The sequence below is a fragment of the Bombus fervidus genome, chromosome 3, assembly GCF_041682495.2.
Source record: "Bombus fervidus isolate BK054 chromosome 3, iyBomFerv1, whole genome shotgun sequence".
Lineage (NCBI taxonomy): Eukaryota > Metazoa > Arthropoda > Insecta > Hymenoptera > Apidae > Bombus > Bombus fervidus.
Window position 1 is genome coordinate 3590504 of NC_091519.1, and position 13681 is coordinate 3604184.

At 41.3% G+C, this 13681-nt stretch overlaps 1 protein-coding gene across 2 annotated transcripts in view; it reads left to right on the forward strand.

Moving 5' to 3' along the window:
- LOC139986030 (uncharacterized) overlaps window positions 1-13681 on the forward strand; it is an 81893-nt gene that overhangs the window by 44307 nt on the left and 23905 nt on the right. Inside the window, exons 1-2 of one of the 2 annotated variants that reach the window (XM_072001045.1) lie at window positions 5217-5581; window positions 5612-5620. In XM_072001045.1, the coding sequence (XP_071857146.1) occupies window positions 5467-5581; window positions 5612-5620 (124 nt within the window). In that variant the 5' untranslated portion in view covers window positions 5217-5466. Of the gene's footprint in view, window positions 1-2507; window positions 2552-5216; window positions 5582-5611; window positions 5621-13681 lie in introns of those variants that run through there. The other variant, XM_072001046.1, reaches the window with a different exon arrangement.

Sequence of the window (13681 nt, forward strand, 5' to 3'; positions counted from 1 at the left end):
TTACCAAACACTAAGTTGTTGCATATGATATAGTCCATTTTAAAAACGTGTAAAATCGTCCAAAATTTAGTAACTAAAAATACTGTTAAATAATATACATTTATCAGATTAATTTGAAGCTTCAAGTTGGTCAAACACAATATGAGTGGTGTTTTGTTAACTTTTCAAAAAATTGTTCCCTTATAAAACATTCGAAAATTTAACAACGATCGTATTTGCTGCGAGCTCGTTAATTTGTTTAAAGTATTTGGTCAGAATATAACGTATCGTTTATTAATACGTGCGCTTGGTGTATTGAAATGCCTTCCAGTAATATTCAAATTTCTTTCGCAAGAGTTTTAACAAAGCTCGGGAAAATTTTAGATAGCTTCCCCTTCTACGGAATAATAGGTGGCTTAACCGAAGTGGCTTAAACTTTGCCCCTACTCTCGAATGTCGGTTCCTTCTGCTACCAGTTGAGAGGAGACCACGAATTTTAATCGAGAATCGTGTCGAGAACTTGGCTCACCTTCAACTTTTAAACCCCTACTCGCAAAACTTTTATTTTCCGAAATACACTACTTTTTCATAATAGATTGACCAACTTGCTAAATTGTATGGTCGCTTATGAATTACCTGGAAGTTTATGCGAATTAAAGGCAATGAATATGCGATCGTATATGAATAAAACGTTGGCTTGCTGTAAGGAAGCTCAGCGAGTCAAGTGAAATGAAATGAAACTCATTGAAATGCAGACAATGTTTTGAATTGTCTTAGCATTTTTGAAGAGCGTTTTCCAAGCAGCGGTAGTCGCTAAGTAGAAACAGCTAATCACGAGGATCACATTGATAAGTGATAAGAATATGTTATTGCTAAACACTAGGTGTAAAATTATCCAAAAGTTAGTAACTAAAAGTACTGTTAAATAATAGATATTTATCAGATGTTAATTCGAAGCTCGAAGTTAGGCAAACACAATATGATCAACTTCCTATTATAAAAAGGCAAAGTATGTATCAGAACAATGAATCAAATAGACGAACGTCAAAAATAGACAAAAAGATTATGAACAATGACCAATGTTATAAAAATCGGAACTTCGTCTTACAATATTTAAAATGTATCTAATCTGACGAATTATAGATTGATTAATATTATTTTCAAGAAAGCTGTAAGGTTGTAATTTTAGATCGATCATTTCGTTTCCTACAACCTGATAGATCGGTTCGATGACTCTGGTTTGCCAACATTTATTCCGAAATAGATTTTCTTCTCGTAAAGGAAGGAAACTAAATTGAATCGTTGACGATCAAAGCTCTCTGTGCAATCTAATATAGTTTGTCTATCAATTATGTCCATTTCATTCACAACTATTGGTTTTATACTCTTTTTTTTCTTCTTTATCTTTTGCACGACTACCTTCATATTTCACGATAGGCAAGAATCGCTCTCGTAAGTAAGCAAATCGAACTGGTTTGAAAAGAGATCGTTCAGACAATCCCAGACCATTTTGAGTCACTTGCAACGTCTATACGGGTCTTTGACGCTTTACCTTCATTTCTTGCATTTCTCTTCATCGCAACTTCGAAAACAGCTGTAGCGATTTTCTCCTGGCAGCTGTCGAAAGTTACAAGGAAAATCGCGCTGGATTATAAAATTCTGTTTAAAGAATTGCAATTCAAGGTACACAATTAGACGATGGAACGAAAATTTCTTCAAACACGGCTAACGATCGATGAGCAACGACATGTATTGTATCTATAATGATATCATACTCAGTTTTCTTGTACTTTTCCTTCTAATCGACGATGTACGAAGATGCATCCGTGCTTAAAGAGTTGCTAAGGATCCTGAGCCTCCCACGCGTGTTCATTTCCTCGAGACAGAACTTTGTACGCGACCCAGAATATAAATGTATTTTATTAAACGAAAATTACAAGCGATTCTGAAAAATACAAGTTCAACGCCAAATCCAAAAAGCGATACGGCGTAACAATGATGTTAAATACAGAGTTTGGTTCGGATTTCGGCTGGGCTATTTTAAAAGTAAGCGATGAGCTGTCGTTAGCTGTCAGTTCAGAATAGGAGGTGTAAAATTCGAGAGACGAAGCGTGGAAAGATCGAACCGATGCCGAAGCCGGTCGCAACACGGTTTGTCACTGTGATCGGGTGAGGAGTGTCGAGTATCGAACGTTGAACGGCAAGCACGCGGGACTGTGAGGCTCGTGCTCGGTTCCCCTTGTAAAAGTCGATAGTGGGGATAAGTGGAAACGCGTACGAGTCCGGCGAGAAGAGTGAAGCGGCAAAGTCGAGTAAGAGGCAGACAGAATTCACAGACGGCTCGTCGTATCCCGATGTAAACCAGGAGACGGCATTTCGAGCTCGTTCGTTCACGCACGAGGGCGGTTTTTCTTCGAGGTCTTCGATCGAGCTTCGTGATCGGCGATCGTAACGAGCTACCCGACCATCGCGCACGGCTAACGGCAATCGATCGGAACGACCACGAGACCACGGAATCACGACGGAAGCATGCCGTTCTTCAAGAAGCTTAGGAGATTCTCCAGGCACAAAAGTGAGTTGTTTATTTGTCCAATTTGTCCGGCCTATTCGACACAAATTAGATAGAATCCTTGAAAAATCGTCCTTTCGTCGTGAAAACTTTGTAACTTTGTCAACCGCTGTTGTCAAACTTTGCGACCATTAATATTTTGTTGGCGCGGGCGAAGATCGCCGTGTCGATTGGGAGGTCGAAGCAATCAAAGTTATTCAAGTTGAAAAACTCGCGGACTGTCTGCGAAGTGGAGAAAGATTTTGCAGCTTTGTCCTCAAGTTCGAACTCGTTCCACGAGTAATTACATTTTCGTAAGATAGCGCGTCGTTTCAGGCCGAGTTTCGCGTAATGGAATTCCAACGCCGAGGGAAGTCTCCGAGAGAAGAGGTTGCAGTCGAGCTCCCGTTTGATTCGTCTCTCCTGCTTAACGTAGTTTCAAACTAGTCGCGACGTCCTGTTTCCTCGAGAACGAATCGGCTCGATCACCTATCGTCCTAAGTATTTTGCGGAAGGGTACCAGGATGATACGATTTTCTTCGTTCTTCCGCGAAAGTCTTATCGAAAGCGTCTCGACCATCGAGCATCGAGTACATACGCGTTTTTCCTGTTGTCCTAGTTTTTCTAACTGTGAGCAATGATTCGCGAAAAAATGGAATAACGTCACCTAAGTTTCTCATCTTTTCATCGCGTTTGAATATTTTTTCTAACGTACACGCAATTGGAATCGCTGCGAAAGCGCGTAACGTTCGTGAAAAATTATTCATCGAGCGAGACATTCGCGAACAGATGACTAGCGTACGTAGCGTTAAATTACATCGTTTCGCATGCAAAATGTCGCACTTGGATTAAGTAAACGTGTCGAAACGCTTATACCGCGTTTTTCCTTTCCACGCGATCTATGTTTCTTAATTATATCTTTGTCCGGACCCGCGTCTGATTTCCTTTCACTTATAATCATTAAGTATCATTTTCTACGTCGATTATTTGGCGCCAAGAGCTTCCCGGTGCGTGTGCAATTTTCTCAGCATGCAATTCTCGATTCGCATGACGCAACATTTTCACTTTCCTCTCGAGCACGATCAACGAAGAAGGAGATGTATCAACCAAATGCGTCTCGCCATTAACGTTCGTAATCGAACGTTTCATCCCCTTTCCGTTTGTTTTCTCTTCCACGAACTTTACACGTTACGAGTGACTTTCCCCTTTTTTAGCTGACGATGCATGGTCCGCTAGACAAAAATTTACAACTCTACCGTGCTCGCAATTTATTTAAATTCTTCTCTGTTGAAAATTTCGTCTCTTTCCCAACGCTTGCGCGTGGCTTCGTTAACAGCCGTTATTTGACTATTCTTCACTCCACTTGGCTTCGTGCTTTGCGAATCACATTAGTTCCGAACACGAAATCGAACTATAGCGTTTTACGAACATTACGATCGAATCGTTGGAGCACTTGGATTACAGTATGAATTAGAGTCGCGTGACGTTTAAGTGACAAATGAATGGAAATTAAGGAAATTAACAGACCGTTGGAGCCGATGGCTTTCACGATTGTTACCGTATTTCTTCGGCGTACGATGAAAAAGCGAACAAACAAACGAAGTTCCAAGTATCGTTAACCCTTTATCCTTCAATCCGGAGGCGTGGCTCCTTGAGATAAAGCGACCGGTAAACCTACACTTCGGATACTCTTAAATTTATACTATATATCTTACCCGAGAGGCTTTTTCCTCTACCAAATTATGCAGCTTTCTTTCCATATCCTTCAGGGACAAGCATTTTCGACGCTGAAATTTATTCGAGTATTTTTCTTCGGCTTAAACGCTAGACCTTTAGTCGTTAGGTAAACGCGGAGGATTACGATTCGTGAGTTTTTTACGAGAGGATTTCGTTGAATAAGAACCATATTAATACTCCGGTTGTATATTAATCTTCAATTTACGTCTATCCGATATAAACGTTGTTCCATCAGAGTGCGTTTTCTTACATCGTTAAAAGCAAAGAACGATCTGCGCACATTAGTACCATTTCTATATTTATGCTTGGTCACTCTTCTCATCCGATAATAACTTATTTCGAGAATTTATAGCGTCACGATCATGTACTTTGTATCGGTGTCAGAGTGTTATGCAATTCTTTCGATGACTCGTATGCGTCAATCGGTCGCGATCAGATTGATCTTTGTTCGGTTTCGAGCATCGACCGGATCGGATGCGCAGTAACAAGTGTCGTGCCACCGGCGCGACGGTTTTCCGATCGCGGTGTCAAGTTCAGAATATAAAGAGTCACGTTTCAAAACCAGTTTCCCTGCCAGCTTAAACGTCGTCGTTAAAAAGGTTGAACGCTGTTGCGCGCCCCCGCTATCGCCTAATTTTCACTCGTAGACGCGATAAAAGATTAGTCGCTGTTGTGATCTCCAGATCCATTGGATTACACAATATTGTAAGAGAGTAACGAGTAGACAGCGAATCTTTATGTATCTATGAAAAATTGAACGTGCAGAAATACGTTAAATATACAAAGTATAATACTCGTTATAATATTTAGCTGTTGAAACAAATCTCTACTTAGGTTTTATTTCTTTAGTTATCTTCTAGATTATTAAAACGTTAACTCTTTTGCAATTATTTTGTTCAAAAAATAATCTCGAAGAGATTGGACACAGCGTTTTTTTACTTATACTAATATCCATGTGAATAAACAAACAGACGACTAAGGGTAAAATCGACGATGTTCGTTTCGACGCGTCATGACGAAAAGATTCGTACTGAATTGTTGGTGGTAACGAAAGATCGGACATGTCGTCGTGCAACGAGAGGAAACTGCGTTCCGGCGCGTTTCACCGCTACGATCGACGACACAGAACATCGCATACCGTTTCTCGCGTTGGGAAAACGAATTTAATTTACCGCTGACACGTTCGCAATGTCGAGTTGAAGATGTATGAACGCCATGAGCTTCGTCTTTTGAAGAGAAAGAAATTGAACGTGCATAGCTCATACCTTTTGCTAAAGGGAGAAAATAGAAAAAAGAGAGAGAAAAGATTCCACGTACGTACTATGAATCGAATACAAGAATCAAAAGGCAAATCGGGTACGGCCTTAATTTTCCTTTTCGAGCATCTTTTAATCCTTTCTACTCACCATACGTATCTTTTTATTATCTCCGTGATTAAAAATTAATTCACGAGAAAAACTTTACGATTACTTTACTTACGTTTGTCGTCTGTACATCGATGTACGTATTAGTATACGTTTATATTTTCTAATGTTTGTAATATCTTCTGAAAAAGATAAGTTATATATACATTTCGGTTTAATCTTCTTATCGAAACTCGTTTCGAGGTTCACGAACAAAGATCGAAGATAAGGGTTTCTCCATCGAATATCATTCGGTCTTTCTTAGAGTCAAAACCTTGCGAACGTTCGAGCATCTAATTTTACAGGATGTGTTTGCAATTTCTAGGTCGGCAGAGTTCTGGAACGAAGCGACACCATTATGTCCTTCGTCCTGGCATCCATCGCGTTTAATTTCGAGATGTTTCGGTTCTCTCTGTTCTTTCCACGTTTCCAACACGCAAATATACGTTCTACATTCCCGCTTGACTTCGTTCAGCGACCACAGAGAAATTCCAAATGCAGAAATACATTTATAACGATATTTTAATGCATAACTTACGCGTATAGCGTCTCTCCGTGCCGCCTCGTGTGCTTTTCAACCTCGACTCTGCATTCTCATCAATGTTAAATCTACAATTTACGAAACTGTAATTTCTCACATTGCGAACTGCAGGTAGCTAGCGCGGTTCAAGGTTTTCTAAAATTTTTAAATTCCACTTTTATCGTAGAAATTCATATCGCAGGAAGAAATAGAACCGCATCAAAATAATAAAATAATTCTCATATGTCACAGCTTTGTTTTCAGTCCGTCGTTTTCCAGCGGATAAATAGAGCTTTATGCTGACAAGCGATGTGCGATATTTCTTCCGCACTGCAAAAGAAGATTCCTGACGAGGTTACAAATCACATCTTCGCTATGGTTCTCGATCTCGCGAGCCGCCACAGAATTATCCTCGCGCGCATCCTGCGAATCTCTGGATTATTTCTCCCCGGCGAATGTGCGCTTCCATTGAAAATTGCTCGGTACTTTCATCGTGAAATGAGGGGAAAACTGGCCTGCGATGGTGATCGATGACTTCTTCTCCGTGAGACGTCGGAAAGGAAAGAAAAGTCGCAAGAGCTCGACCTACCTTCGACCAGGAAACGAACGATTGTTCCCACCACGATTTCGTGTTAGAAATTTTAAGGGCGCTAACCGTCAACGACCTCCCTCCGAGCTTATATGCTTATTTCTTTCTTCAGATACACATCGTCTACTCTCTTGCGATATATCTGCATTCTTCACGGCAAGTCTGCACTTTTTGCCAGCTTGAAAAAACTATGGCAAATATTAAGGCAAGATTAAAATCGATTTATCAAGGGCAAAATCTACTTACGCGCGATGCCATCGTACCTACGTGATGTAAATTGAAATTCACTTGGAAAATAAATGCGAGGGATGGTGCGCGTTCGCGGATATCGAATCTGGAGAGCCGGTGGCAACCGAGAGGAATGTCAATTATGTAAATTTCTCCGAGGAGCAAAGCGGAATCGTAAAAAGCGAAAGAACGCGCTGTATGCTGCTAGCCAAGTTGCGCTATACGTGTACGACGATCTTCTTATATCTATTGTAATCCAAAATGTCAGTCGCCATGTTCGTAAGTTTGCGGACACCAAGCATGGATAAGAGAACAGCTGGCTCGACTACGTTCTGTACTCGTGAGACATGGAAACAACGCTATTGACCGCGTCGCCCTGATGTTCTCTATCCCTCGAGAAATTACTCGATCTTCATGCGCGGCTTTTGCCTTTCTCTCACCTCTACCTCCATTTTCCTGGGTAAAGCATTCGTTGCTTTCCACGAGATTTACGACTTTTTCGTGGCTTTTCAAGATCCGCGTCCTAGGAAAGATTCAACTCGCGAAGCAAAGGGAAATGCGGCTATCCTCGTCCGAGTGCGTTTCCACTTTTTCTCCGTTGCTCGGCCGCCTGTTCACGCTTTAACGAAGAAGAATGACGAACATGGTCTGCGTCGAGCAAGGGCAAGCGAATTTTTTAACCGGTACCTACACACGATGAATTATCGCGTACATTTGATCGCCGATTATTTTGAAACGCTTTCAGCGGACGATCCTTTTATAAAACGCTCCTCTATCCTCTATGAGCTTCGGAAATTTTCATTTCTACTTTCCATCTTGCAGACTAAATGGGAATTTTATACTTGGCTACTGGTATTTTTGAGAAGAAAAAAGAAAATAAAATGATATTGAGCGATTTTCGACAATGTTCGATATACAAAGGTAGAACGTCGATGAAATTTCGCGATCTTGAAACAATCAAGTTTGAGTCGACTAGCACTAGCTAAAAAAAGAGAGATTAAACGATTTTCGATAATGCTCGAAGAGGGAAGGTAGAGAATCGTTGAAACGATCTCGAAAAAACCAAGTTCGCCGTTAGTTGGAAATATCGAACATCGCTCTGACGAAAGAAGCTTCTCTCCAGCGCACTTTAGTTCGGAGCACCAGAATGTTTGCAGGAGGTATCGAGGTATATCGTGAAACAAAATCGGCGAGTCAGCGTCCTTACGATTCACGATTGCACATTCCATGTACTTACATGCTCGCGAGGTAATTAGCGGCGAGGAAGGCGAGACGACAGGCATCGATGCACCGTCTGTCGTCGCGATCGATCGAAAAAAAAAAAAGAAATGTCTCGCGGTTGTAACATAAGAACGGCGCGTGTGACCTCGAATGTTAATTTCTCAACTTCCGAGACGTATTTCCGAGAAGGAAATGCCTGGCAGAAACTCGATTCTTGCATCAGCCGAGTCCGTATTCGCATTTAGCCCAATTACTCCCTCTGCACGTACCTACCTTGCTCGCCATTCTTCCCTCTCTCTGTTCATCATGTTCCTCTCACCCTTTTTCTCTCTTTTTACCTCCCCGCCGGTTCTCCTTCTCCTCTCTCGATGCACTGTAATCAGCCTTCTAGACAAGACACGACGACTCACGTTATACTTACACACTTTCAGCCCTGAATTCTTTCGCGTGCCTTTCCAATACGAGAGACTGCATCAAAGTTGCATCAGCCGATTCCTCGGTCCAGCTACGCGATATATTCACCTGCAACCACCTAACGGTTGGCTACTTTTTCTTCTTTCCCTGATCGATCTTTTCCATCTCCTTCCTCGTCCCGTTCGTTTCGATCGGTTATGAAATCATCGAAACTCCCCATCCAGTACTCGCTGATTTCGTAACGCGTCTGCCGACTATCGCACAAAAAGGCGAAACGACATTGTTCTGACAATTACGAGACACGAAACCTGCTACAGTCTCGATTTTCAACGGAATATTACGCCTGGGTGTATCGAACTACGTTCGAGGACCAACCGAGCGCAAGGACGAACGATTCTACTGCAACTACAGCCAGTCACCGGCTATACTTTATTCGATCGGTTGACTTATCATCGCTTCGGTGTCTTCTGTGCTCGATCTTCGACAAAGAAGTTATTATCGCGCTATGTTTCGATAAAGAAGCGGCTACGATAGGTGAACAAGTTGCAGCTTCAAAGAAGAAGGACGACAAAGAGACGTTTTTTGTAGCTGCAGGACCTTTGGTCGGCTCATCTCGAAGAGGAGAGGTTCGTGCCGCTAGCCGAAACAACTAAAAGGGACCAAAACGAACGGACAACCGAACCGGATCGTCGGCGGAGAAGAACGCGATGAAGATGAAGAGGAAAGGAGAATGGCAGAACGGCGGAGAAGCTCGGACCGTTGGTGAAAAAGAAGAAAAATGATTGGATCGACAGGGAAGAACCAACACCGTCATAAAAGAATGAACTACAGGGGAACCCGAGTATACGAGAGAGAGAGAGAGAGAGAGAGAGAGAGAGAGAGAGAGAGAGAGAGAGAGAGAGAGAGAGAGAGAGAGAGAGAGAGAGAGAGAGAGAGAGAGAGAGAGAGAGAGAATGAGAACACCAGTGGAAAATAAGAAAAAAAATAGCAGGGGTCTCGGTCACGCGATACGTCATTTTTCTTCAATTCCATCACGTTTAGATGCCTTTGTAGGAACAATTTCGACACTAACGTTCCATGTATACGTATAAACCCCCGTTCAAAGGTATCAGGACGCCAACTCTGCTTGTATTAGATGTTATAATTCGTTTCTCAAGTCCGGGTATTAAACGATCGTTGAAATCTCGCAAGGAATGAGTCCAAAACATTTATAAATTACATATATCGTTTGGCAATATTATGATTATGATTCGCAATATCGAGATCGAGCAGTTTGCTTATTTTGGTCCGCATCGGAGCGGACGCGAATCTTCCTAAGATTTTTTCATTTGAAAAGAGAGCTTCCTCTTCCCTTTTATTCGATGCTCCTTTTCAGTAAGTTCGTACAAGTTTCGAATATCGGCAAACTTCACTGTTGGCTAAAGGCATCTTATAGTCGATCGACAGGCTTTGCCACGATCGGATTTTCATTTCAAAGAACGAGCCAATGTATGCCTCTCTAGAAATTTCCGATCAACATGATAACGAGATTGCGCGTATATCGTATCACCTGTAGAATAGAAAACGGCGGCTGCGCTGCTCGCAAGAGTACTCGTAATTTCATTTGCTGGAGGAAAGCATTTCTCTCTCTATTTCTCTGCAGCCCTTTTCCGATTAGCGACAAAAACGAAATCAGGCTAACGGGGGCAACGTGATTTCCGCCGCGAATTCAATCGGAGATATTTTTCAAGGACACTAAAAGTTTTTACCGAATTTTACTACCTCGAACGTAATATCGAGTTATGAGTTTAATATCTTTTTTTTATCGAATAAAAATCGAAGAACATTCTTGAAATAAAACAACTTCCATGTATCCTTCAAAGTCTAAAAATAATTTTCGAAGATAGATTTTCGAAGGGAGGAAATTTCATTCGTAAAATTTATAGTTTCCAGAGTAAGCGAAATTTCCAAATATCGAGAGCTGTTTATTACGGCCGAAGAGGTATCGAGGAGCTTCGATAAAGCAGTAACTTTGCTACATAAATATTCAATGCCAGAATACCAATGTATCAACGCTCTTTGCCAGACTCTAAACTAGTTTTAGCTGAGATTATGTTTTATCTCGGTAGACATCGTGGTCTGTGATTCGTGTGTCCTGGGTGTAAAGGGTCGACGTTCCATCCGTCTCACCGTCAGACAAATTTCAATATTCCCGCATCGCGCCTCCGTGGAAAATCCCTCTGTTACACGGTGTTACGTGACAATACGTTGTATCTTTGTTAAATCAAAAATACACAGCTGCTATAGTTGAAATAATTCACGCGTGCATCGATCGAGATACGTGTGACTATACGATAGAGAAATTCCATACAATTCATATTTCAGACTGCTGCGATGGCTGTCGCGTCACCTGTAGATCGGACTTTACGTATGCGACAACCTCTTTCGACGGAAAATTAAATCAGCGACCGCTTCGAATTATCCACCCTAGCGAAAAACCCGTGGACGTTCGCGTTTAAAAATCACTTTTCGCACAGTTACGCGTTTGTACTTTGACATCGTTCTCGCAATCTTGCTAACAGAATGTTGCTAAGTTTCGAGCAAAGAAACGATCGAGACTCGTTTGTACCGTTACCAGACATCAGTCGGCAAGTCACGGTGACATCGAAACATCGATCTTACAAAGAGCCTGAAGAACGTAATTTCCTATCCTCTGCATCGTATTCTCGTACCTGTGTAAGAATCGAACGTTTTAAGCTTGTTTTATAGGTATGAGATACAATTATATATATGTGAGAAATTTATATAATTAAACGAAAGTTTCGTTTAAATTGAAATTAGATCAGTTGAAATGGTATGGACGAAATGGGATAGATAGACGAACGATTTTATCTTTTCGATGGAATTAAACTCATCGTGTTATTGCCGTTTACCAGAGCAATTCTACACTGGAAGTTCGAAACTGGATATCAAACGTTCCGTGCATGCTACGTAACAATGTTTAACCACTCTTGATGGAATTTCACAGGACGTATTAGTAATAAAGTAGGTATGTGCATGCATATGTATTTATATGCTGAGCGTTAGATAGAAGACGCGAATAGGAACGCGTTACATAATTCAAATTGTTCCGGAAAGAAAAGAAGCTAAACGAAGGGTACTCGTGCGAAGTAAAGTAAAATGGTTTTACGTTTTTATATTTTTACTGTAGTATAGTCACCTATCGATCGCGTTTCGTTCACGCCTCGCGATACTCTGCCAGCGTGTCTAGAATATTATCCGAAAAATGAAAATCGCGATTCGTTCGATTCTTTGCTATTTCCATTGTTTTGCGGAGAAACCCGGCCAATGTTTTTGCGAAATATCATCAAACGCGAAGAACGAAAGTCTTCGAGAAGCGGAGAGAATAAATTACATTTGACATTTCTTGTATTTGTGCAGTAGCGAACGTGTTGTTCGTTTGTTAGCTTGTTTTTATTCGCGTCACAGATGTTTCCTCCGAGGAACGAACGGGAATCTCAGTTCTATGATACTCCGTGAACTTTCTTACAGATATAGATATCTTCGGTTTTTGGTCGATCGAATTACGATCGGATCCAGAAATTTTATTTTTCCAACCAGAGTATATGACGTATACGCGCATACTACGTCGGATAAATAGTTTAAGTTATTACTAAAAAAACATTTGACTATTATAAAATACAGAAGCATCAAACTTTGTTACTGGAATTCACTCACGTTTCATGATTTTACTAAAAAAGTGAAATTTTTGAATGGCCTTAATTTGATAGCAAGGAACTGTACTTGCTGTTTGAGTATCCGACATTGTCGATCATGCAGAAATAAATGGAGGCAAACGTGCAGAGGCAGATCTCGATAAATTTTCGCCAAGCGTGTTCCGAGGACGGAGCAAAAAGTTGTAGCGGCTTCTGCTCGAAGAACATTATGCCGACAGTTTCTCTTGCCAATCATTTCGCGACGCGAGCCGCCGCCGCGCTGCGCTGAGCCGCGTGACGCAAAGCGGTGGCCTCGTCGGCTTCTCCCCTTTCTTTCGAGCTTTTTCCTTCTCGAAGAACGAATCGCTACCTCATCGATATTCGATGCTTTTGACACAGCTCTCTTACCGTTCCCCCGCTATTGTTTTCTCTCGATGGCGCGGTAAATTTCTTCGCCAATACTCTGGACAGTTTCAACCGCATTTTCTCTTTCGAAAGTATCTCGTTCGATCTTCAGTCCCCTGAAAATTCTGATTGAAATGTCGTTTGAAACTTTTACATTATACGCAATTCCGTCAGACGTTGTTTCTAATTATCCAAACTTTTATTTCATTAAAACGAGTTCCGCAATGGAAGTTTCGCAATTGTACATTGGAATACAAACAGTCTCGATTAGTGTATAGTAAATTGTATTCTCTCATGCGATTTCAAGTACTAACCGTTCTCTTGAAATTGGATCGAACTCCAATATTCACGAAGATACAATAGCAGCTTCCAGTAGTCGCTTTGCTTATTCTTCTCGTCCATTCTCGGTGTCTAAATACGTCTAAACGTTTACCTTTTGCCTGTCTATTTTTTCTATCGCACACTAGTTTCTTTCACGACGTTTTAAAACAGCGTCATTCGATATTCTTTAACGTCTCCTTAATCTCACGTTCAATTTTCTAAAATTTTTATAAAGAAGCAGAAGATAGCGGGACAACGGCAGGCGAGTTAAATCGCGTTAGAACTTTCGAGGATCGTTGTCATGGGAGATGGAAGGGCCAAGTTCGATTTTAGTAAGTTCACGAAGACCACCTTCCATGAAATTAGAGCTTCGACCGCAGTGCGCTTACCTCTTATCCATGCGTGGTTCGCATAAATTGGTATGTACAAATAAAATCTCATAATTCCGAAGAGAGCGGAGCAAAAAACTGGTTTGATTAATCTCTGGGTTTGATTGCAAAGCTACGCATTACGCCAGGATCAGATGGGATCTTTTTGCGCGGTTTTGCGAAGGGAAAAAGAACAGGTAGTAAAAATAGGACAAGAATAGAACAGGGACGAATATTATAGGAAAAATATTGA